At 41.9% G+C, this 27,030-nt stretch overlaps 1 protein-coding gene across 3 annotated transcripts in view; it reads left to right on the forward strand.

Annotated features, from left to right (window-relative positions):
* Positions 1-27,030, forward strand: part of SLC10A7 (solute carrier family 10 member 7) — a 267,589-nt gene that overhangs the window by 51,261 nt on the left and 189,298 nt on the right. For 2 of the 3 annotated variants that reach the window (XM_075613981.1, XM_075613991.1), the window contains 2 exons: positions 10,514-10,650; positions 24,037-24,112. In XM_075613981.1, coding sequence (XP_075470096.1) covers positions 10,514-10,650; positions 24,037-24,112 — 213 coding nt within the window. The remainder of the gene's footprint in view (positions 1-10,513; positions 10,651-24,036; positions 24,113-27,030) is intronic. The other variant, XR_012803825.1, reaches the window with a different exon arrangement.

Genomic DNA, 27,030 nt, shown 5'->3' on the forward strand with positions numbered 1-27,030 from the left:
GTTGATTGACTTGTTATCAATTATTTCAGTGTATGGTAAGAGCAGGGAACCCCTATCAACTGCCCGTACCTTAGTAAGGGCCACATTAACTTCCGATCTTGAGTATCCCCTATCCAGAAACCTCTTGGCCATCTTCCATAATGCGTCCTCGACCAACGTTGCGCCACTAGTGATGCGTTTGACCTGTAGCATCTGAGAGAATGGGAGCCCTCGTTTCAGTGACTCCGGATGGTGACTCAAAGCACACAGAAGTGTTTTTCTGTCTGTAGGTTTTTGAAAAATCTCAGTCGCTGGTCTACCCTCTTTTTTATAGACCACCGTGTCTAGGAAGGGAATACGATCCATGCTGTAATTAACAGTGAACCGTATTGTTGATGGTATCATATTCAAGTGACCGATAAATTGTGTCAGTTCTTCCTCCTGTCCACGCCAAATTAGGAAGATGTCATCAATGTAGCGGGTGTAATGAACAATATTGTTAGAAAAGGAGGTATCGTTAAGTAAATGTAGTTGTTCATAGCTGTCCATGAATAAATTGGCATAAGCCGGGGCCATATTTGAACCCATAGCAGTCCCTGTTTGTTGAAGGAAAAAATCCCGTTCGAACCGGAAGAAGTTCTTATGTAATATGACATCAATCAAGAGAAGAACAAATTCACTCGGAGGCCCATCATATCCATCGAGATTGGAAAAATGGTCCCGAATGGCCTCCAGGCCCTCGACATGTGGGATATTGGTGTAAAGGCTGGAGACATCCATAGTAACCAGGAACATGTCAGAGATGTCATAAGTGATCGTGCCTAGTTTGGTAATAAAGGCCGTGGTTTCCTTGACAAACGATGACATCTTCGCAACCATAGGTTGCAACAGGTGGTCCACAAATTGAGAAAGGGGGTGGCAGAGTGATCCCATTGCTGCAATGATCGGTCTGCCTGGCGGGTTGACGATGGACTTATGCACCTTCGGAAGTACATAGATAACAGGGACTATGGGGTGGTCTTGGGACAAAAAAGTAGCTCTGATATCCATGAATTGTTGACTCGTAAGCGAATGATAGAGTCTATTTCTTTTTTATAGATGTGGGATCGCATTGTAATTTTTTGTAATGATCGGTATCCATTAATTCTCGCACTATTTCCGCTCTATAGTCGGTATAGTCCATAAGGACAATCCCCCCGCCTTTATCAGCCGGTTTGATGATAATTTTGTCATTAGACTTCAGGGATGCAATGGCCTGTTTCTCTTCAACGGAGAGGTTGGAGAAACTCCTTTTGTGATGCATGCTATTATTCCGTGTGTCTCTACCAAGGAGTCCCATAAAGGTGGTGATACTGGGATTGATCACGATTGGATCAAACGTACTCCTGACCTTGAATTTTGTATCAGCATAAGTCATCTGATTAGCATCAGAAGGTACTGCCTCAGTTCTAGAGAAGAAATCCTTAAGACGTAACTGACGATCAATTTTGAACATGTCGATCTCCCAGCGAAAAGGGTCCTGTGAGGTGGTCGGAACAAATGACAAGCCCTTCTGGAGAACACTGATCTCCGCGGTGGATAAGGGTAAGGAGGGGGGAAACCGGGAGCGCGGGGAGACCGGAGGGTACCTGACATATATATATATATATATATATATATATATATATATATATATATATATATATATATATATATATATATATATATATATATGATACGAACCAATCCAAAGACCAGTAAAGAGACAGCACACCGCACGGGGTTAATCCAAAAATCTATATTCACAACATGAAATACACGTAAGCCAACGTTTCGGTCCCACAGAGAGACCTTCCTCAGGGCCGTGCGAAGGTCTCTCTGTGGGACCGAAACGTTGGCTTACGTGTATTTCATATTGTGAATATAGATTTTTGGATTAACCCCGTGCGGTGTGCTGTCTCTTTACTGGTCTTTGGATTGGTTCGTATCATACTTATTTTCTATGGGACTAGCATCTGCTATTATAACCTTTTCTACTGCAGTGTGCTGACTGACCTTCATGTGTATATATATATATATATATATATATATATATATATATATATATACACATATACATATATACAGTGTTCGACAAACCTATACATTTGCACGCCCCAGGCGAGTGGATTTAACATCGTGGCGAGCTCCTATTGGCCCAAGCAGCACACGTGTGGTACTAGGTGGCGAGTAGATTTTTTAAAGCTGTGACCATGCAGCAAGCTTAAGCCTATAGGGAACCATGTTAAAAATGGTTTTTGAGGCAAAAAGTGACACTGTGTGCTCATTTGCATGTAATTTCCCAGAATCCCTTGCTGCAGTGGAAGTGCTGTATGCTGGGTGATGATGGGGAAAGGCGGGGTTGCAGACCTGCCTAAGACATGCAGATGAGCATACAGTTGTATTTGCATATTTGCTTTCCTGTGGAGGGTTTTTGTCACTTTTTTTACTCACCATAACTTAACTCAGTATTATGGTATAGCCTATCCCATAGCCTCTCATGCATACCCAGTTAAAATCAACCCCACACTGATGAGACCCATCAAGGTCGAAACAGCTGTCTGTGGGTGGTTTTCTGGGTATGCACCTTAACCCTGGCTGTGCTCAAAGCTGTGACCATGCAACAAGCTTAAGCCTATAGGGAACCATGTTAAAAATGGTTTTTGAGGCAAAAAGTGACACTGTGTGCTCATTTGCATGTCATTTCCCAGAATCCCTTGCTGCAGTGGAAGTGCTGTATGCTGGGTGATGATGCGGAAAGGCGGGGTTGCAGACCTACCTGCCTAAGACATGCAGATGAGCATACAGTTGTATTTGTATATATATATATATATATATGTATATATATATATATATATATATATATATATATATATATATATATATATATATATATATATATATATAGCAACTGTAAATATTACTGTATGCTCATTTGCATGTCTTAGACAGGTCTGCAACCCTGTCTTTCCCCATTATCGCCCAGCATACAGCACTTCCACTGCAGCAAGGGATTCTGGGAAATGGCATGCAAATGAGCACTCAGTGCCACCTTTTGTCTCAAGCTCGTATTACACAAGCAAAACCTCAAGCCAATGCATGCTGTTTTAAACACAGCTTTTAGACAGAGGCTGGGATGAGATGCTTTTTTTACCCACCATAACCTTAATAATATATATATATATATATATATATATATATATGTATATATGTATGTGTATATATATATATATATATATATATATATATATATATATATATATATATATATATATATATATATATTCTAAAATGTGTCTATTGCTTATTCTAAACAACGGTAATGTAAGAGATGTAACATAGTTGGTTGTTCTTTGAGATCATATTGCACCTACAGTAAGTGTCGTTGTATTGGTTATATTCAGAGTATCTGAAAGGGAAGCTAATGCTAATCATAAAATAATCATATCAAAATACTAATTGAAAAATATCCAGCTAGATATATAAACCGCATTGCAAATGACCTCTTATGTTGTAATAGAATCATTGGTTTACTATTTACAACCAGTGTATATGAGGAATTGAACTGGCTGATATATAAACATTTAAAGGAAATATTTTAAATCCCAGTCTGAATTTAACCCTTTTGGTATCCGGGTATCCAGAGAGAATATCCAAAAAGCTTCCCTCTTACAGAGGGCGTTAATCCTAATGCCTCCTCTAATGTGAGTTTTTTTTTAATATATTCTATAGCAATGAATTTAAAGTGAGTTAAGGAACCTTGCTGACATTCGCTAAAGTGTTTAGATACTTGATGGACAAAGTCTCTTTTTAAAATCGGTCTCATATGCTCCAAGATACGGAGCTTCAACATTCTCGTTGTTAATACAATATATTGTTTATTACACCGCAAGTAAGCATATATATGACAAATACTGTATTGCAATTCATGAATGATGAAATGTTATATAATTTTTTTCCTTACATATTATTAAATGTTTTGGTCTTAGACACATATTTTCATATCTTGCAATGTCCACAAGAGAGACACCCTACCAATTTGGGGAAAAATTCCCTTTTGGTTGTCTGTTTCGTGTTTTTGACCATACTAGGAGAGATGATATTGCCTAATGTTTGTGACTTTTTGAAAACAAATTTAGGATTGGTCCATGTCATATCCCTTAAGGGAGGTTCAATAGAAATGATACTCCAATGTTTTGTAATAATGCGTTTTATTGCATAAGCTTGGTTGCTAAATGGAGTTGTGAAATATGGATGACCAGAGTCTGATGCATTATAAATCTGATTGACTTTCCTATGTCTACTGAAGCTGGAATGGTTGGAACCTATCAGATCTCCCCTTTCTTTATTTAGTGCATTAAAATAAACATCTTCCAATGTTTTTCTTTTTTTTGCTATATCCTCTAGCTATAAAGCGATTCGTCAATTCACGAGATCTTAACTGAAAGTCTTCTAGATTTGATCAATTGCGACGCAATCTGATGTACTGTCCAAAGGGTTTGCCCCTAAATGACTCTTGATCATGGCTACTGCTTGCATGCAAGAGTATGTTGCGTGATTGTTCTTTGCGGAAAGTATCAGTGTGTACTTTTTGATCAAGACCCACAAATAAATTAACGTCAAGAAAATGAATATGATGTGGGTGGTGTTGTGAGGTAAAAATAAGATTTAATGTATCGTCGTTAATATATTGAATAAATAATAATAAATCCTCCACAGAACCACTCCAAATCAAATGCAAATCGTCAATGTAGCGACGATAAAAATGAATGAAATGATGGGAGGGGTTTCTATCTCCAAACACGTAGGGCGCCTCCCACCAACCCATGAACAGGTTGGCATAGGAGGGTTCAAAGCACGTGCCCATGGCAGTCCCATGTGTTAGGAGATAGAAACCCCCTGAAAAAATAAAATAATTGTGCGTGAGAAGAAAATTGATACTGTCCAAAAGAAAAATTACATGTGCAGATGACAAAAGGGGGTCGAGGTCCAAAAAGTGTTTAGTGACAGTAAAGCCATCTGAGTGTGATGTGATAGAATAAAAAGACGTAACGTCCAATGTCACCCAATGAAAATTGGGCGCCCATTGGAAGTCACGAAATAAGGACAAAACATGAGAAGTGTCCAAAAGATGTGAGGGAAGTGTGAAAACAATAGGTTGTAAATAATGGTCTATATAAATCGACAAATGTTCACCCAGTGACCCTATAATAGAAACAATAGGACGCCCAGGTGGTGCAAGGAGTGACTTGTGCACTTTGGGAAGGTGATGAAAAATAGGAATGATTGGATGCAAACAGTATAAATAATAAAATTCCTTAGTAGAGAGAATCTGACGATCCCTACCTTCATCCAGCAATTGATATAGTTCTTTCAAAAAATAAGCCATATGATCTGAGTAGAACATAGGAAAGCTGATCATTTAATTGTATAAGGGCCTCAGCGTTATAGTTACGATCTAATAACACGACTGCTCCGCCTTTTATCGGCATTTTTGACAACAATGTTATCGTTGTCTCTGAGGGCAGAAATAGCATTCCGTAATTCTGGTTTTAAATTGTTGGAATACTTAATATGTTTAGTAAACTGAATACCTTTAGAAAAAGTAAAAGATCTCTTTCCACAGCTGTTTTAAATACTGTACATCAATTACGCCACCTCTACATTTCTCAGGACAATATTTTGATTTGTTTTGTAGACCTGATGGATTTTGACCTAAAAAATAAACTAATAGAGCTATCGGAAGAACATGCTGAACCGATTGACCCATCATGTCGGAAATAACAATGGTCTCGGAAAGTCAGTTGTTCACTTAAATCAAAGATAGGTATAGTGTTTTCCACATTATCTGACATCGTTAAATGCTGTTCCTGGATAGTGGTCACACTACCGAAACTTTCGGATGAATTTATATAAATCCTGTGTGGTATTAAATAGATAATTTGTGCCAGGAGCAAATGTCAAACCTAAATCCAATACTCGCAATTCAGCTTGTGAAAGGTTAACGACATTTGTATTTTCAATGTCTAATATCTCCTCTCCTTTGAGGCATTTTCCCCTGGATTTTGATTTGGTTCTACATCTCTTCCTCCTTCGTTTTTTTTAATATAGTGTTGGGAAGGGCTATTCTGACTAGTATAGGACCTTCCAGTGGAGAGTGCCTCATCTGCTGATGATACCAAGGAATCTCCCTCAGAAAAAGAGACACCATGTATAATCATTTCATTATCTGTAAAATTGGAATCAGTACCCTTGTTGGATTGATTTTTGGATTTATGTGGGGGTTTTTTTTTGAGAATAGATTTAGCTGGTCCTCTATTTTCATGTTTTTTTGGATTCTTTGATTTTTTTGAATTGCTGTGTGAAGCCTTTTTAGTAGATTAAGATTTGTGCCAAATATAAACTTGGTTATGTTTGTAATCTAATTTTGTCTCTTTCATATTTGTTTTTGCTTAGTCTGCATTATATTATGTTCTGATTTATTGATATTAACTGCTAGTTTGTCATCTAGTTCTTTGAATTGATCAATGTGTGTGAAATCTTAAATTTTGGCTTGCAACTCCTTAACCTGTTTCTCAGTTAGTGTTTTTTTCTCTGTCTATGCTGGATAATGAGATCAATGAGTTTGAATGAGCACTGATCCAAGATCAGACTCCATTGCTTTTCAAACTCTTTATCTTCAAAGCCGCAAGTTGGGGCTTTGGTCATTCTTAATCCCCTTGGAATGTTTCGTTTTTTTTTGATAATTCTCAAGGGTTATGATTTCCCACCATCGTTTAAGATCTTGTGAGATGTTTCCAAACGAAAAAAAATATTTTTTAAGATCCTGTGTATCTTCACAAAACAAATCATGATCTATATCAAAAACTGCACTAGCTTTCTTATGTCTTGCTGTAAATAGTCTCTGTTGTAATAGTATTGTCTGACAGAGTGTCTGCTGTAGTCTCAATTTCAAATAAAAAAAATGTATGTATCGCAACAAGTCTGGTAAAAATGCCACACGAGATTCAGTCCTATACAAAAAAGGTCCACAAAGAAGACTGTAAAATAAATAGACCTAATTGTGTAAGAAAATAGTAACACAGAGAAAAATGAACAATGTGATATGAGGTTACCTATGAAACATAGAGCCTCCAATAAAAAAAAGCTGTGTGCTGAGCACGCGCATAGTAAGTGAAACTTCTTTGACTTTTGTCACAGAAATTGTATTTGTGTTGGTGATGTTTTAATTAAAAATCAAAATACAATTTCAGTTACAAAACGCAAATAAATTTGACTTAGAATGCGCGTGCTCGGCACACATCCCATGTATTAGCTATTTGCACTAAGTGTGAATTCCTTGTGTGTATGTGTGTCAGTGTGTGTGTATGTCAGTCAGTCAGTGTGTGTGTGTGTGTAAGTCAGTCAGTCAGTCAGGGTGTGTGTCAGTCAGTGTGTGTGTGTGTGTGTGTATGTGTGTCAGTCAGTGTGTATGTGTATTTGTGTCAGTGTGTATGTGTAAGTCAGTGTGTGTGTCAGTCAGTGTGTGGGGGTGTGTGGGTGGGTGAGAGTGTGCGGGGGTGTGTGGGTGAGTCAGTCAGTGTGCGGGGAGGGGTGGGTGAGTCAGTCAGTGTGCGGGGAGGGGTGGGTCAGTCAGTCAGTGTGTGGGGAGGTGTGGGTGAGTCAGTCAGTGTGCGGGGAGGGGTGGGTCAGTCAGTCAGTGTGCGGGGAGGGGTGGGTCAGTCAGTCAGTGTGCGGGGAGGTGTGGGTGGGTCAGTCAGTCAGTGTGCGGGGAGGTGTGGGTGGGTCAGTCAGTCAGTGTGCGGGGAGGTGTGGGTGGGTCAGTCAGTCAGTGTGCGGGGAGGTGTGGGTGGGTCAGTCAGTCAGTGTGCGGGGAGGTGTGGGTGGGTCAGTCAGTCAGTGTGCGGGGAAGTGTGGGTGGGTGGGTCAGTCAGACAGTGTGCTGGGAGGTGTGGGTGGGTCAGTCAGTGTGCGGGGAGGTGTGGGTGGGTCAGTCAGTCAGTGGGGGTGTGTGGGTCAGTCAGTGTGTGGGGGGGGTGGGTGGTTCAGTCAGTGTGTGGGGGTGGGTGGGGTCAGTCAGTGTGTGTGGGGGTGGGTGGGGTCAGTCAGTGTGTGGGGTGGGGGGTGGGTGGGTCAGTCAGTGTGTGGGGGGGGGGTGGGTCAGTCAGTGTGTGGGGGGTGGGGGGGTCAGTCAGTGTGTGGGGGGGGGGTGGGTGGGTCAGTCAGTCAGTGTGTGTGGGGGGGGGGTTTGTGGGTCAGTCAGTGTGTGTTGGGTCAGTCAGTGTGTGGGGGGGGTGGGTGGGTCAGTCAGTGTGTGGGGGGTGGGTGGGTGGTTCAGTCAGTGTGTGGGGGGTGGGTGGGTCAGTCAGTCAGTGTGTGGGGGTGGGTGGGTGGGTGGGTCAGTGTGTTGGGGGGGTGGGGGGGGGTGGGTCAGTCAGTGTGTGGGGGGGGGTGGGTGGGTGGGTCAGTCAGTGTGTGGGTTTCAGTCAGTGTGTGGGTTTCAGTCAGTGTGTGTGGGGGGGTCAGTCAGTGTGTGGGGGTGTGTGTCAGTGTGTATGTGTGTGTATGTGTATGTGAGTCAGTGTGTGTGTATGTGAGTCAGTATGTGTGTATGTGTCAGTGTGTATGTATGTATGTGTGTGTGTGTGTCCTGCCCCCCTCTCTCCTGACTCTCCCCAGCACACTTGTCCTTCCCCCAGCACCCTTATCCTTTCCCTGCACCCAGACCCTTTCAGCAGTCCGCCCCCCCGCCCCCTCCCCCCCATTCCTACCAGATCGCGGCACAGAGGAGATGGAGGCAGTGTCGGCGGGGGGAGAGGGAGAAGCGCGTCATCGTCAGCTGGAGCCGACTCGGAGGCTTCTGATGGTGCTGTGGGGGACGTGGGGGACGCAGCGCACTCATCACCCCCCTCCTCCCCCCCCCCCCGTTACTGGAGCAGGAGCCGTTCTATGCCTCGGCCGGGGCATGCACCGGGAGGAGAGGCCGCAGGAGATCAGCGCCTGCATAGAGCCCCGGGGAGCAGTGTGGGCTTCAGTGTCCCTGTGAGGAGAGTCATGGCGTCTCGAGCGTCGCCATGACTACCGGGCATGCGCAGCATATCAATGGGCGGGGTATCAGCGGCGCCGTCACAACTGCGCATGAGCGGCATGGCAGCGGCCGTTAGGAGCGGCGGCTGTCGCCGCCGCATATGTCACGATGTGTGGGGGGGTGGGGCTCGGGGGGGGGGGGGCGATTAGGAGCGGCGCCGGCGGCGATAGCCGCATCTGATTTGTGGAGCGGGTGTGATGTGAGTGTTGGGGTCGGGCTGAGCCAGAACACAGCCCGGCCTCAACTGCCAGCACTGACGTCACATCCGTTTCATTTCTGTCTCCACAATTCTTTTTTGCCCCATCACGAATGAGGTGCCACTAAGGAAGTTTCACTTCAAAAACAAGAAAACCTGGTGAGTTGTATCCAAACAATGTGCAAAAAATAAATTGTAATATATCACAAATGATTTGTTGGGGTGCTGACTATGAGCTTGAAAGTGATGTCTGCTTAGATCAATAAATTGAAATGGATCACTTATAGCTCCAAGTTCTGCCTGGTGGATTAAACTGTTCCGTATAATGTTGTTGTTGTAATGTATAAAATACCGTGGTCTGGATATATTCGGCAGTTACACGAGCAGGTGTAGTAGAGTGTCCGGTGTCCTCACGACAATAAACTTGATAGATATAAGGACCTGCTGAATAAATGACGGGGAATTTCTGGACAACTGGAAGGGGTATATGCACAGCAGAGGAGAGTTAAATTAGCTCTGGAGCCCCTTGACCACATAGAGGTCCTACCTCCGTCTCCGTTTTTGTCCCGGTTCGTCGGGATGCAGCTTCTGATCAACCACAGTCAGTTCTGGAGCTGGTTCATATACTCCCTGTAGAATTCCCAAGCATCACTGGGTACTTTCTGCTAGTACTGTATATTTTGTGACTGCAACAATGTATTGTCTTTTTTGACACAATAGTTTCACCAACATGTAATGGTTGCCATTATGTAGCTCAGTGTTTTTCAACAGGGGTTCCAGGGAACCCTTGGGTTCCCCAGGCATCCCTAAAGGGTTCCCTGCAATTTTCAGGTTATAAAATTGTACCAAATACAGAAGAATTTACAAAACTCTGATCTCAGACACGCTATTAGGGTTCCCAAGAATTTCACTATATAATTTTGGGTTCCTTAACCATAAAAAGGTTGCAAATTATGGGTCTAGCTATAGTAGATTTGTTGCAGATTGTGACAACTTTTATTGGACCAGCATGAAAGTTATCTGTATATTTTGTCTCTTCTTTAGATATACATTATATTCGTATTGCTTGGTGTTTGTTGTAGTTCTGTTCACGGGTAGGTTACACATATCCTGAGTTGTGAAACATGCGCACTGTGCACTTTTCTTTAGTCGAGTCATACAGTACTGAAGCAGGTTTTAAAGAAGAATACCGTTGAAATAATTCTGTTTTTCCTTCTTTTCTTTTTCTGTAGGAGCTGACCAATGCTTTGATGCACGTGAAGCTCCACTTGTTTGTCCAGGTCTTTACACTGGTCTTCTTCCCTACAGCAATATGGTTTTTTCTTCAAGTGCTGTCGCTCACCCCCATTAATGAATGGCTCTTGAAGGGGTACGTGTTGCATCTTATTACAATCATACTTTCCTTCATTTTACACCTAATAATGTTGAGTATGTACCACTTTGCAAATATGCCAACAGCTTTTCAGGTCTGGACAATAAAGACAAACCGCTTTGATCTCTTGCTCTGATGCTGCTTGTGTTCTACTAACTGTCTCCTTTCCACCGCTTTCACCTCTACAGCTCTCTCTCACATTAAACCTTTTTCCGTCACTGCCCCTTACCTGTGGGACTCCCTCACACTCTGTTTACGTCAAGAACCTTCTCTCACCACCTTTAAGACAAACCTTGAAACTCATCTTTTTAAAGTAAGCTTTTCTTTAGCCCAGACCAATGACTACTGTACCACACCCACAGTCGCTCCTACCAATGACTGCCATCTACTGCACTTATTCCCTCACCTGCTGTCGCTCTACGTTTCCCAACATACCGCTTAGATTGTAAGCTCTCTGGGGCAGAGACTTCCTTTCCTGTTGTTTGATCTTATTTGTTGCATTTATTGTACTATAATTCCCTGTACTGTATTCTCTCTGGTAAAGCGCCAAGTACAGATGTAGGCGTTATATAAATATATACATACACACGTGTGTGCGTGGGGCCTGGAACTAGGGGAGCAGGGGATGCTGTCCTCTGGCATTATACATTTTTACATTATGGTTGTGTATGCATGTTACTGATTTTGTAGGTACAGTACCCCCCACACAATTTTTTTTGTGTTTGTGACGGTAGGGGGTAACCAGGCTACATAAATGTTAAGCCCTCTGGTTACCTCTGAACCTGTGGGGTCCCTGGTAGCTCCATAAGCACCAGGGACCAGGGATAATACATGTGGAAAATAAAGTGACCCCTGCTTTTTTCTGTTTTCATGTTCCCTTAGCCCTAGAAGTGTGAGATTTCTTGTGTTTCAGTTTTAGGTGGGATATTTGCGTGGAAATGCAATTATTGTGTGTGCAGGAGTTCGGAGGCCAAAGTTAACGGTAGTCGTTTAATTCTCCCCGGCGAGCAGGCATGATTGGCCGGTACGTGGGGTGAATTACACCGGGGCTAACCAGTGTCCCCCAGACTCCTGGATTTCGAGCCCAAATATCCCCACTCCATTTCCCATATAAGGTTCCCGAAAGTATATTCTTTATTAAAGTGTACTTTATAAGATGTTTTACAATTACTATAAGGTTCTATACAGTCAGCATAGATGCCGGCATGTCTGTATAGAATCAATAGTTGGGAGAGGATGTTCAGAGGTGAGAGGACCGTTTGGTGGGCGAATTGCCAGGTCCGGAGAACAAAGGGCACTGTGTGGGGACAACTTTTTGTGTCTGCCAGACTTGGTGAAGGCTGCCCAGCGGGGGGCATTGGGTTAGCTGGGGAAAGATGGCGAGCTTAGGCGCTTTCCCCATTGGCTAATCCATATTTCCCGACCACCCGGCTTTTTGAGCCAGCTTGACACGCCTCCTCCTCTGACATGAGCCCAGAGACGAGCCCCTGTTTTTCTACTGGCTGGCGGGGAGGAATTCCCACGCTCTTGGTCGCGCCTCCTTCCTCCCTCCATGCTGAAAATAGCTCAGCCGAGGGTATTTAAGAAGAAGCCCCAGCCAGAGAACCAGACCTTCCTGGGACTTGAGTCGATTAAGCTAGGGTGGGCTTTTGAAAGTTGCTTTGTTCGAAATAATAGCAAAGCAATCAGCTTCATTTTGAATCTAGAAAAGCCTGCCTCGCAGAGACTAAGTCCCGTCTTTTGCGAACAAATTCTACAAATCGTTGTCGCGGTCAGGATTTCATGCTGAAATCGGTTCCAGGAGATTCAGGACTAGGTCCCGGTCAGGATTTTCTGGATTTTGGTCCAAAACGTCCGGAACAAGGTTCCGCTCAGGGTAAGCCCTCGCAAGCGGGTGCCCTGCACCTAGGAAAGACTAGATCTCATACCCCAGACCTCAGTAAGTGTGTATATTTCTGTATTTTGTGTTTTGTTGTATTTCCGAGGTTTTATCCAAATAAACCCCATTTTATTTCACTGCCTTGTTTTGCCTATTGACTGATCCCAGAAATATAAATGTGTTAAGAGACCTGGTCTACCGTGACAGTGTTTTTTTAAAATAAATATATAAAATATGTTAATACGTCATAGTGGTGCACACTTATCTGCTATAAACATATTACACACCTAATACTCCTCTTGGGGCAATATTGATTAAGGAATGAGGGTTAAGAAGTGCTGTTTTTTTTTGTTTTTTTCCCCATAGCATAGAAATTTGCTGTTGTACTCCATGAGCGAGTTCTCCTCCTGCGTTTACGTTGTTGCTGATGCATGCAACACATTGCTTTGCAATGCTTTTCTGACACCTCTAGAAGCAAATGGGTTTATTAATGTTTATCATCAGTATACAAAGTAAGTACGGTGAGTAAGAAAGTGGCAACAACTCTCCACCGTACAGCAAATAAAAAGACCACTTATGAGCACATCCACGTTTCTCAGACAGGTTCACAAATCTGCCTTTCCCCATAATCACACAACATACAGTGCTTCCACTGCAGCTAGGAATTCTGGGTAATGACATGCAAATGAGCACTCACAGTGGGAAATCCTAACTGAAAAAGCACATATAAACATATAAGGCTGCGTCCCCGCTAGCACTGAGCGCGCGGCGCTTGCCGCGGTTACTTACATATATAGATATATATATATGTCCCCGCTCGTGCGCGGGCACACACGCTTTGCGCTTAGATAAACAAAAAAAATCTTACTTTCTAGCGCACTCAACTACCCGCAATGCCCCCCCCCCCACGCGCTTGCGCGTAAATGCAAGGACACCCGGCACTCATGCTTGGAGCTCTCTCCAACGCCAGCGGGGACTCAATGCCTAATGCTCAATCCTTTTATTACAGAATCTAATGGTTTTTATTACAGGCAACTTAGGGGATCAAGTGTGTGAGTAAAGAATAGAGCATTCGTTCCAATGCTGCTGTAATCCTGGTTCACGTATAGAGCAGGTTTCATAAAAATCACAATTTATGAGGACCCCGTAAAATGTTTCTTATCCAATGTTTCTTATCCAATGTTTATTTAAAGCCTAACACAATTGAAGAAGAATTTTGCAATAAAACATGTAAAAGATGAAAAAGTAAGTTTTTTTTGTTTGTAGTATAAGAAAAAATGTGGTCCTTCTAAGTGTATTTATTAATATTGGTATATATATGCCATTGCATGTAGTATTTTAAAATCCTACAGTTCCTGGTGTATCTGACTTATGTTAATGTTTAGGGGCTGGCTGAAGGGGGGGAAGAAGGATTAAGATGTCATGAGAAATTAAGCTAAACACATCAGCCAATCAGTTGCATTCATCACGCCGGGCATGAAACCTTCTTTTATTTAAATAAGTGAGTCTCGTGTGACACTGAGCTCTTCGTTAAGCACTAATAAGTGTCCTTTATTCCCATTCCACTGCAGTGGAACTGTCTTCCCTTCTGCTGTCCCCACGTCAAAAATACTTTCAAAATTGGTCCCTTAAAATCATTGCGAACGCTTAATGCGTTTCGGTTTTTAAACCAGTAACTCCCTCAGGATGTGACGGGCTGGATGAATATAACAGGGGATCATGGAAAATGATACAAAGCTTCATTGAAATACAGTACTTGAAGAATAGGGAGAGAGAGAGCCAAAGATTGTAGCAATGTATGTGAAATCGCTTCTAATTCATATGCTCCATCTCCCAGACCAGAAAATAAATGCAGCGTTTGTGATCCTAGTTGAAAGTGGTTATTAGAAGGCATTGAAAAAAAGAGTTGCAGGGCTTTTGTAGCGCCACTTGGAGGAAATGTTTTCCATCTCTTAACTTGTTTTTAGACTTCAGTGCCTTTATCATTGGCGTTTATGGGCTACAAGGAGTAATGAGGGGGGTAACGCATCTTACTGACAGTCGGAGCTTTCTAAAGGCTTGTTCACTTCACAGTTCTGTATTTCTGGTTCAAAATAACCTGTTTTAACTTGAGCTGTTTTTATGTGATATTTTGAGGTGTTTAATGTTGGCATTTTATTGTTATTGTCTTCACATCCCATTGTACTGCATTGGGGAATAACTTCCAACTCTGTCGAAAACATTGCCACGGATTGTTGCCACTCTTAAACCTTCTCCGTGTTCTTCTCCGGACACACGTTTGGTGTTAGCATGCAGGACATAACGTGTGTTTCCAACGTCTTCATGCTCTTACAGTACAGTATATACAACTTGCTCTCGAGTGTTAGTAAGAGGGGTTTTGGTTGGGTCTTATTGGTAGGAAATTCAGCAGGGAAGCGGGATGCTGGCACTGATTTTGGTAGTCTGTCTTTTCCACCAAGCAAACGTGGTCCTTATGTGGCACTTCAAAACCTTTGCGAAATCTATACAAAAATTCTTGTTGGTACACACCACCCTCCTACTGAATATTGAATATTTTGGTATCTAATGCAGAACTCAAATGTTAAGCAATAAACTCTTGCAAAGAAAAATCATACCTCCATGACCTTTGAAGTTTTAATCTCTTGTGTTTTCGTGTTCGTCTACACAAAGTACGATTTATATTGTACAGGGCAAGTACAAACTTGTATATGACACAACAGAAACATTTCTAGCTGGAAATTCAGAACTACATGAGGGTCATATGCCAGCCCCACTGGGATCATCTTCCTATCGCTTTACCATCCGTATCCGATCTGCTTCTGCCAGGTAATTGATGGGCCCATCACAATAATCTGATCGGAATGTCTTCTGACAAGCACCGTGCTCCCATTCCTGCCACCACCTCGCCCCCAGGCTCAGGAGATACTGACCTCCAACGGGCTAGCGCTTTTTAAAAGTAAAAATAGTTTGTGCCAACGAATGATGGCGTCGGGGTACCGTGCAGTATATTCTGATCACATATAGGAGAACATTTAATGGAGTTTTTTTAAGAGTTCAATCCACAAAGTGCTGCTCTTGTTTGGGCCATCTCGGCTCTGTCTTTTTGGAAAGCGGTTTCTGCAATAGGAAGATATCACTAATGATTTTTTAAGTGCTGTTGTTTCTTTTTTTTAAATGAAACTTCTTTGCTGGCACCTACAGGCATTCCCCGGTTTAAGGACACTCACTTTAAGTACACTCGCGAGAAAGGACATATCGCTCAATAGGCAAACGGCAGCTCACGCATGCGCCTGTCAGCACGTCCTGAACAGCAATACTGGCTCCCTACCTGTACCGAAGCTGTGCGCAAGCGGGGAGACTATAGCGCCTGTTACAAATGTGTTATTTACATCAGTTATGCACGTATATGACGATTGCCGTACAGTACATGCATCAATAAGTGAGAAAAAAGGGAGCGCTTCACTTTAAGTACATTTTCGCTTAACATACATGCTCCGGTCCCATTGCGTACGTTAATGCGGGGTATGCCTGTACTGAGTTTTGATGGGGAAAATTCTCTTGTGTTGTAACGAAATAACATGACGGAAGTGACGTCCCACTGCTGATGGTCGCGCGCACAGTTGCGAGGAATTCACAGTTGGTATAAACATAGAAGTGCAAATAACTAAAACGGGGTTATGTGCAGAGCACGCGCGTTCTAAGTGAAACTTCTTTGCGTTTTGTCACTGACACGGTGCGGTTATTAAAAAAAGCAAAACACAATCACAAATACAATTTCTCGGACAAAAGACAAAGTTTCACTTAAAATGCGTGTGCTTGGTGCGCACCCTTTTTTTTTTTTCCTTTCCATATTTCTCATTGTCTGTTTGATTTTAAGAGTCCATCTATCTTTTGGAAGTTTCGCCCCCTGAAAATTAATATACTGATGTATGTGGGAAGGCCAAGGTTAAATAGGCACTTCTAATGATCAAAAATGGTTTATTTGGCGTCCGGTAACAATTACTGCTGCTGTCCATACTGCCTCTGTAAACCCTTCTAATCCACTCTAAAGTACATAAGAAGGCAGCAACTGTCCCACTAGTTAATGCAGGGGGTAAAAAGCCAGCAGGACTGGAACCACACAAGCTTAATTCTGTGAACTTGGAAGCAATCTGTGTAGTGGCTACATTAACCCCAAAGCTGTCAGAGAGACCAATCTGTTGCTGACGTCTCTTGCAGCAAAAGGGTTTTGGTGCCATTTATAGTGCATTTTCATGTTGTCACCAGGGATTGTAGTGATTGTATCCTGTCTGTGTTATTCTGTTACTCTCTGGAGATGAGGTTACTGTTTCCGCTCATAGTAATATGGAATTTGCCCATTGTGATTTAAATTAACATTTAATGATTTCTAATAAAGAAGTAATAATAAAATATGTATATTACACACACACACACACACACACACACACACACACACACACACACACACACACACACACACACACACACACACACACACACACACACACACACACACACACACACACACACACACACACACACAACCTGGATGTGTAATTTTTATTGAAAACAATGGATGAGAACACACGTTATTTTGCAATAACTGGGGTAATAACTGCTAAATATGTACATGCATGTCTTCAGTGTGTGTGTGGGTGACACACACACACACACACACACACACACACACACACACACACACACACACACACACACACACACACTTTGCAAAGAAATCGGGACCCCTTTTATTTTTCATCGTATCTTGCAGAGAAATCACTATTTTCCTGAAGATGTGAGCAATGAAAGATGTAGCCAGCCTCACCGTTCGTGTGGCAGCGAAAGAAACGCTAAAAATCCGTGGCGGGGGAGGGAGGGAAAGTGGCTCCTGAGACGGTGCTTCGCGGAGGGGTATTCTTTTCAATTTGACATTCCGCAGCGTTAATGCTCCTGGTCCGTATTCGGCACAGTGACGAGACCACTCGCGCTAAGTCCTGCTACAGCTGTAGGTCTGTCACAGGAGATTGTTACATTTAAGAATGATTTGATAATCTAATCCCCATCAAGTCCATAGTTCCAAAATGGGTTTTAGCCGAAGAAGATAGGCACGTTATAAAGTGCTTGAGACCGAGCAAAAATGATGGTCCAAAACACTTACATAAAATGTTTTCTGATTAAGAGGACCGAAGAAATTAATTTGTAAAAACAACGTATTCACTAGTGGGAGCAGCTGGATTAACTTGTTATCAATGATGCAATCACACAGTGGCGTTCTCGTCTTCAGGCGTGCATTTCAGCAGAAGGACATTTTGAACACACACTTTGAACCATAATTTGAACTCCACTTTATAGTAATCTTAGTGTTTCAGATTAGATTACAACAGTTTACACATTTACACGCTACGAAGGAACAACTCCTATTCCTCGTATAGTGAGCATGAACCTACCGCAGTGCATCTGGTACTTGTTGACATAATACAGTGACATCAATTTAGGCTACGCTTATAGTGACAGTGACGTCAGGCTGCGGTCGCTGGAAAAATCAAATTGAGATGACTTTCAGCAATCGTGACCAAGCTGTCATGCCGTCACGTTGCCCTTACTATAAGAGCACGCGACGGCGGCAATGCGTTTGTTTTGACGTTACAGTGCCGTTGCCGGCACTATAAGCGCAGCCTTAGTTAACATCAGTTGTTTACATTATAAGAAGTACAATCGTGCTAATCTACAGAACAGACCTACAGTATAATCGTGCACATTTTCATGGTGATTGAGCGAGAAATATACAAGAAAAACAGAAGAGGCTCATTTTCTCCTGAACACGGTGTGTATGTACAGCAGGGCCCCAGTCATGCGGCGGGTTCCATTCCAGGGACCTGCCGCAAAGCAAAAAGTCACCGGAAAGCGGATCCGGCGATTTTCGTTATGTGCACATGCGCAGACCGGCAATGCGCCATTCTGCGCATGTGCAACTTCGGCAAAGCCCCTCATTCTGCGCATGCGCGACCCCGGACGGGCCCGTTCTGGGCATGCGTGACATAGGACCGTCCCGTTCTGCGCATGCGCAACAATGGCAGCCCCCTTCTCGTTACCGCCGTATCGGCGGATCGCCAAGAAGCAGGACGCCGAGAAGCGGGGCCTTCCTGTATACAAAGAAAAAAAAAAGTACTTTTTTTTAATGAAATGTTTAATGTTTCGGACGTCTATCTTTTTTTTTTTCATTAAATCTTTTTTGTTTTAGTAAATTCTGTGAATGTTTGATTTTGTTTTTCAATCAACTGTGTGTGTGTGTGTGTGTGTGTGTGTGTGTGTGTGTGTGTGTGTGTGTGTGTGTGTGTGTGTGTGTGTGTGTATACAGTTGGGTCCGGAAATAATTGGACACTGATACAAGTTTTGTTTATTTTGGCTGTGTACCAAAATAAATTCAAGTTACAGTTAAATAATGAATATGGCTTAAAGTGCAGTTTATCAGCTTTAATTTGAGGGTATTCACATCCAAATTGGAGGAAGGGTTTAGGAATTACATCTCTTTAATATGTAGCCCCCTCTTTTTCAAGGGACCAAAAGTAATTGGACAATTGACTCAAAAGCTGTTTCATGGACAGGTGTGGGCTATTCCTTCGTTATTTCATCATCAATTAAGCATGTAAAAGGTCTGGAGTTGATTCCAAGTGTAGCATTCGCATTTGGAAGCTGTTGCTGGGAACCCACAACATGCGGTCAAAGGAGCTCTCAATGCAAGTGAAACAGGGCATCCTTAGGCTGCAAAAAAAGAAGAAAATCCATCAGAGAGTTAGCAGGAACATTAGGAGTGGCCAAATCAACAGTTTGGTACATTCTGAGAAAAAAAGAACGCACTGGTGAGCTCTGCAACACAAAAAGGCCTGGACGTCCACGGAAGACAACAGTGGTGGATGATCGTATGATCCTTTCCATGGTAAAGAAAAACCACTTCACAACATCCAGCCAAGTGAAGAACACTCTCCAGGAGGTAGGCATATCATTATCCAAGTCTACCATAAAGAGAAGACTTCACAAGAGCAAATATAGAGGGTTCACCACAGGGTGCAAACCATTCATAAGCCTCAAGAATGGAAAGGCCAGATTAGACTTTGCCAAACAATACCTATAAAAGCCAGCCCATTTCTGGAACAGCAATCTTTGGACAGATGAAACTAAGATCAACCTGTACCAGAATGATGGGAAGAAAAAAGTATGGAGAAGGCTTGGAACGGCTCATGATCCGAAGCATACCACATCATCTGTAAAACACGGTGGAGGCAGTGTGATGGCATGGGCATGCATGACTTCCAATGGCACTGGGTCACTAGTGTTTATTGATGATGTGACAGAAGACAGAAGCAGCCGGATGAATTCTGAAGTGTATAAGGATATATTGTCTGCTCACATTCAGCCAAATTCAGCGAAGTTGATTGGACGGCGCTTCACTTTACAGATGGACAATGACCCAAAACATACTGCGAAAGCAACCCAGGAGTTTTTTAAGGCAAAGAAGTGGAATATTCTGCAATGGCCGAGTCAATCACCTGATCTCAACCCAATCGAGCATGCATTTCACTTGCTGAAGACAAAAGTTAAGGCAGAGAGACCCACGAACAAACAACAACTGAAGACAGCTGCAGTAAAGGCCTGGCAAAGCATCACAAAGGAGGAAACCCAGCGTTTGGTGATGTCCATGCATTCCAGACTTCAACCAGTCATTGCCTGCAAAGGATTCTCGACAAAGTATTAAAAATGAACATTTTATTTGTGATTGTGTTAATTTGTCCAATTACATTTGAGCCCCTGAAATAAGGGGACTGTGAATGAAAATGGTTGCAATTCCTAAATGTTTCATACGATATTTTTGCTCAACCCCTTGAATTAAAGCTGAAAGTCTGCACTTCTATTACATCACGGTTGTTTCATTTCAAATCCATTGTGGTGGCGTACTGAGCCAAAATTGTGAAAATTGTGTCAGTGTCCAATTATTTCCGGACCTAACTATGTACAGTATGTGTGTATATATACACACACATTCACACATACACATACACACACACACACACACACACACACACACACACACACACACACACACACACACACACACACACACACACACACACACACACACATACACACACACATACACACACACACACACACACACACATACACACACACATACACACACACACACACACACACACACACATACACACACACACACACACACACACACACACACATATACACACACATATACACACACATACACACATACATATACACACACACATACATACACACACACACACACACACACATACATATACACACACATACACACACATATACACATACACACACATATACACATACACACACATATACATATACACACACATATACATATACACACACACACACACACACGTGTGTGAATATATACATATACACACACACAGAAAAAAAATCAAGCACTCGCAGGACTTGGCCAAAAAATACAACATTTTTAATGAATAAAGATCAACGTTTCGAATGTCTATTATTATTATTATTTGTTTTGGTAAATTCTGTAGGTGCTTGATTTTATTTTTTGTTTCAATTTGTTTTCTATGCATCCAGTCAAGATTATTTTGTTTTTGGTGTGCCGCTGTACTTCTGTAATACTGTAGATAGACATAGAAAAATCTATCTCTGCGTTCCCTTTACTATAGTGTCTTAAATGGTGGCACACATACGTGTCTGAATACATTATATATATATATATATATATATATATATATATATATATATATATAATCAAAAAAAAATAGATGATACCGTTCTGTGGCTAACGAAAGGCTTTTATTTGTGCGAGCTTTCGAGATTCACTGATCTCTTCTTCCGGCGATGTTACAATGAATGAAGCAAGCAAAAGGTATACTTAAAAACAGTGTCTCTTGGAATGTTATCTGTGCTTGTCCTTCCCCCGGTGTGGATGAGATTTAAGGCTAGAGGTGTTAAATGGTTTCTGAAAGTAAGTGATTTAAGAGTGTGTATGTGTATCTGTGTGAATATAAATGAATGGAGAGCCCACAGTGTATACAGTGCTTTACAAAAGGGCTGTGTGGAGTGGGAGTTAATAAAAATGGTGTGGGTAGGTGTGGAAATGTGGGAGATAGTGGCATAACTAAAAGTGTGTGTGGATACTATGTGGTCCCTATTGGTGTATAGGGATGGAAAAACAAGGAGTATTGGTATGTGTAAGAGACAGCTGTGCGTGCATACATATAGCACAGTAAGTACAGACATGGCCTTTAGCGCTCATGGGAAGAGAGATTCACTTGTGTCAGTAATGACTCATAAAATTTGGAACTCTGTTTAGGCCACTGCTAAGTGTCCCGAACATATATATTCATATATATATATATATATATATATATATATATATATATATATTAATATATATATATATATATATATAAAAAGAGAAAGAAAAAGCGCCCGATCCTTGTGTAAATTCAGATTTAAAAGGTTTAATTATCATGTACAGACGATTGCCAACTCACACTTTGTCAGTTTAAAATAAGCAATTTATGGGACAAGCCCATGCACCACGCTAACGTCCAAGTTTCAGAAGTCTTCCATTTGCATACAAATGTAGCTGCTGTGAATCAGCTCTGCTGTGGGATATGCTGCCAGACAACCTTTCTCCTTCACCTCTGCAGGGAGGGTAGATGTTTCTGGCTGTTTTCAATCACCCACCGATCGAGTAGCAGGATGCAGGAACTGACGTCTGTGCTCTGGAGCTTGAGCTGCTTGGCCACCGTAGTTTCCTGTACCACGTGACCCTACGCGTTTCCTCCGTCTCAGCAGATTTCATCAGGGGATCTCGAACTCTGTTTAGGCCACTGCTAAGTGTCCCGAACATATATATTCATATATATATATATATATTTTTATATATATATATATATATATATATATATATATTCACCAACTATAGGGACGGAAGTTCAAAAGGTTAGGATATAGGGTTAAGGGGAAAAAAATTCCGATTTACTCTGAAATGGAATCTGCATAAAGTGTTTATTGAATCACTAGCGTAATACATCTTTCTAGTACATGACTGAAGAATAAGTCATTTTTGAACTCGTCCTGGATTTTGGTTGTCTGCAACGCAACTGCAGTCTCCTTCAGCACAAAAGGGTTATGAATGCCGCTCAATTTCTGTGAAGAACTATACATTCAGGGCTAGTTACGCAGAGAGGTGAACTAGGACTGTGATCCGCTCAATTAGTAATTCCTGGGTATGTGAGAGGTTCTCTTTGTGTCCGCATAATGTATACTGTAGTAGAGGAAAGTGGTAACAGGTGAATTAGGCAAAAATGTGTACTTTTTTTTATTTGCGCTCTACAAACTACTTTTTTAGAATGAGCATTTTGTAGGTTTTACCTTTTTAGAGACATTGCACCAGATAATGATGCACCATAATGTTTTTAAAGGGGAGGTTCGCTATGTGCAGATACGTAGTATCACACTCTGATATTGTTGATTACCATTGAAGTCCATGTAACTTTTTGTGGTGGGGTCTCGCTGTATTTAAAGTGGGGTAGGTATAGTCTTTTTTTATATAGATTCTTTCCCTGCCTTCAGTTGTCATGTCGTGGTAATTGGACAGAGGGTATGTTAGATTCACTGGGCCTGTGTGGGAGATTGTCTTTGTTTTTGTATCAGCGTTTCAAAAGTGTCAGACTTTGGTGTGGATGTTGACTTCAAGTCCACTACACCTATACCCTAAATAAGGGTCTCACTGGACCCTGTCAATTTAAATTTACACAAAGTGAACTTCAATTAAATAAAAATGACAGTATTGGTTTCCTAAAGTGAAGGTTATTAATGGAACCAATTGCATCATTGTGCAGAAGCAGTTCCAGCTGGAGATAATATTTACTTTGTTTACCTAATGTGATAATAGGCGCATTATATATGCATACGTATACTGTATATGCAGCAAAATGGCACACATGGGAATTTGTGTGTAAATATCCTGTGTGTGTGTGTGTGTGTGTGTGTGTGTGTGTGTGTGTGTGTATGTATAGAGATATAGATATATATTTATACATTCTATATTTATACATTATACATCCTAAATTTAGGATTTAGGGGGAGGGGGGGAATGAACAGCACAGATAACATTCCAAGAGACACTGTTTTTAAGTATACCTTTTGCTTCATTCATTGTAACATCGCCGGAAGAAGAGATCAGTGTATCTCGAAAGCTCGCACAAATAAAAGCATTTCGTTAGCCACAGAACGGTATCATCTTTTTATTTTTTGATTATTGAAGCTCGGCTAACACGGTACTGATACCTCTACATGTGTGTGTGTGTGTATATGTATGTATATATATATATATATATATATATATATATATAATATATATATTCCGCCTTTCATTTTAAAATGTCTTGTTAACCTGTGCCCTACAGCCCTAATTGTCTTTCTTGTTTTAGTTTGCAGACCGTAAGTTGTATGCCTCCTCCAGTTTCCTCAGCAGTAATCTTGACCAAAGCTGTCGGTGGAAATGAGGTGAGTGTTTTCTCAACCGAAGCATTTCTACTGTATTCAGTCCCATCAGAGACCTTGCACTAATGCTTCCAATGGATACACGGTTGCAGGAAATGTATTGGCCCTCACTTTTTTTGTAAAGGAGCAGGTCATTCTATTGTCTGTTCCCTGTTACGTCCAAATATGGTACACCATTATCAGCAACTTTGGTAAACAAATTGTTATTATAGAGTTAAAAGCTTTATCTTTTAGGGTTGTGTCTTATTTAGCAAAGCATTCAATTTCAGATCAGGTTTACATTATTTTCATATAATACGGGGCTGCTTCTTTGAAACGGCAGTTCCACTTCCCATACTGTGCAATGAATACTCCCCTCCATACGTGAGGTTATTTTCTCCTAGATCACCTACAGGTAAAGACTTCTACCGGCAGAGTAAAGGTAGTATTCCTTCCATCAATTAGTAGTTCTCTTATGTGGGCTATTTTGCAGTAACCTGGTAAATACCAAAGTAGAGTTTGTCCTTTAATGGGCCAAAGATGGGCATAATTATTTAGCACAGTACCCATAATTGCAGCAATTCCTTCCTCGGCTAATGCAGGAATTTGACATTTGGAAGAGTTTTCAAATACTATGTATGTATGTATGTAACTCTTACCCAAGTGCCCCATCTTGTAAAAGGAGTAAACCGGGTTTGCAGGAGTCCATGATCTGCAAACCACATTTGTTCTAGGGAAGAGGATTAATACCTAGCAACAGCAAGTGGGACAGGAAGCCTCCTGGAGAAAGAGTGTGACTGAAAGCACTCAGCCATGCAGTGGGGGCTTTCAGTCACATCAGGATGACGGCAGATGCCCATTAGATAACTGCAGAAGCCCAACCTAAAAATGATGACAAACCTGCCTGAACTAATGAATCTATATAGGACTATGCTCTCAAACTGTACATGCTTAGTAGGGTTCTGTAAGACTAGCTTGATCTATTTCTCTTCGTGTGGTGTAAGCTGTATTGTTAGGGATTTCCATATGAATTACTTAGCATGGCAGAAGCATGGGAACTATGTGGCAAATGTTTGAGGGTCTTCAGGATATTTGTAAGGAACATAGAAGTAGTGGATTCACCATCCTAAAATTGTGATATAAACCAGTCTGAAACCAGAATTGTCTTGTAGAGAGAGGTGCATTTAATGATAACATGTAAAGCAAACGGAAACGCAGAAAGAGATTGAATGGACTCGTATCGCCAGATGAACAAAAACTGCAGAAATGCCCTGTTGGGTAAATACTTGTGGGGCTCCATACCTTTTGAACCACATTGTAATAAATGCAAAATAGCTTTGATTTCATTAAAAAAGGCAGAGCTCTGCAACTCTTATCCTCTGTAAGGGATTCTGGCTTTTGCTCAAAGGTTGGTTCTGAGCCGAAGTAGAAAAGACAAAAAAGGGAAATTTATTTAAAAAAAGGGACTACACAGCTTTTCTGTTGTCTATCTGAAAAAGGAATTATATGCCTGATGACTGGGACAGGAATTGGTGATAACAGAGCCCTGTACAGTATGATGCTCTAAAGTTTAAACTCTACAACATTTATATGCAAAAGCTTTTCTGCTTTGTACCTCACCTCTCTTACTGCTTTCTCCTGAGAGAACCCTTCCCAACCAAACCAGGGTACTGCTTTGTGATTGTATTGTATTGTATGTCTTTATTTATATAGCGCCATTAATGTACATAGCGCTTCACAGTAGTAATACATGTGGTAATCGAATAAATAACAGATAATATAAATAACAGATCATGGGAATAAGTGCTTTAGACAAACATAACATTAAGGAAGAGGAGTCCCTGCCCCGAGGAGCTTACAATCTAATTGGTAGGTAGGGAGAACGTACAGAGACAGTAGGAGGGAGTTCTGGTAAGTGCGTCTGCAGGGGGCCAAGCTTTATGTATCATGTGTTCAGAATGTTCACAGTGCTATTCATTTGCTTCTTTAAGCAAGTGTGTCTTAAGGTGGGTCTTAAAGGTGGATAGAGAGGGTGCTAGTCGGGTACTGAGGGGAAGGGCATTCCAGAGGTGTGGGGCAGTCAGTGAAAAAGGTTTAAGGCGGGAGAGGGCTTTAGATAAAAAGGGGGTAGAAAGAAGACATCCTTGAGCAGAACGCAAGAGTCGGGCTGGTGCATAGCGAGAAATTAGGGTTGAGATGTAAGGAGGGGCAGAAGAGTGTAAAGCTTTAAAAGTGAGGAGAAGAATGGAGTGGGAGATGCGGGATTTGATTGGAAGCCAGGAGAGGGATTTCAGGAGGGGAGATGCTGAGACAGATCTAGGAAAGAGTAGAGTGATTCTGGCAGCAGCATTTAGGATAGATTGTAGGGGAGACAGGTGAGAGGCAGGAAGGCCGGACAGCAGGAGGTTACAGTAATCAAGACGGGAGAGAATGAGGGCCTGAGTCAGAGTTTTAGCAGTCGAGCAACAGAGGAAAGGGCGTATCTTTGTTATATTGCGGAGGAAAAAGCGACAAGTTTTAGAAATGTTTTGAATGTGAGGGGCGAATGTGAGAGAGGAGTCGTGTGACCCCTAGGCAGCGTGCTTTGGCTACTGGGTGGATGATCGTAGTTCCAACAGTAATGTGGAAGGAGGTAGTAGGGCCAGGTTTGGGAGGAAGTATGAGGAGCTCTGTTTTAGCCATGTTGAGTTTAAGGCGACGGAGGGCCATCCAGGATGATATAGCAGAGAGACATTCAGAAACTTTGGTCTGTATAGCAGGTGTAAGGTCAGGTGTTGAAAAGTATATTTGTGTGTCGTCAGCATAGAGGTGATATTTAAATCCAAAAGATGTTATTAGGTCACCTAGAGAGAGTGTGTACAGATGACAATATTTGAACTGTAAAGGTCTCGCAAGTGACATGTGACATCCGATATATGAGTTCTGATCAAACTGAATGACGG

This window comes from Ascaphus truei, chromosome 1 (assembly GCF_040206685.1).
Source record: "Ascaphus truei isolate aAscTru1 chromosome 1, aAscTru1.hap1, whole genome shotgun sequence".
In the NCBI taxonomy this organism is placed as follows: domain Eukaryota; kingdom Metazoa; phylum Chordata; class Amphibia; order Anura; family Ascaphidae; genus Ascaphus; species Ascaphus truei.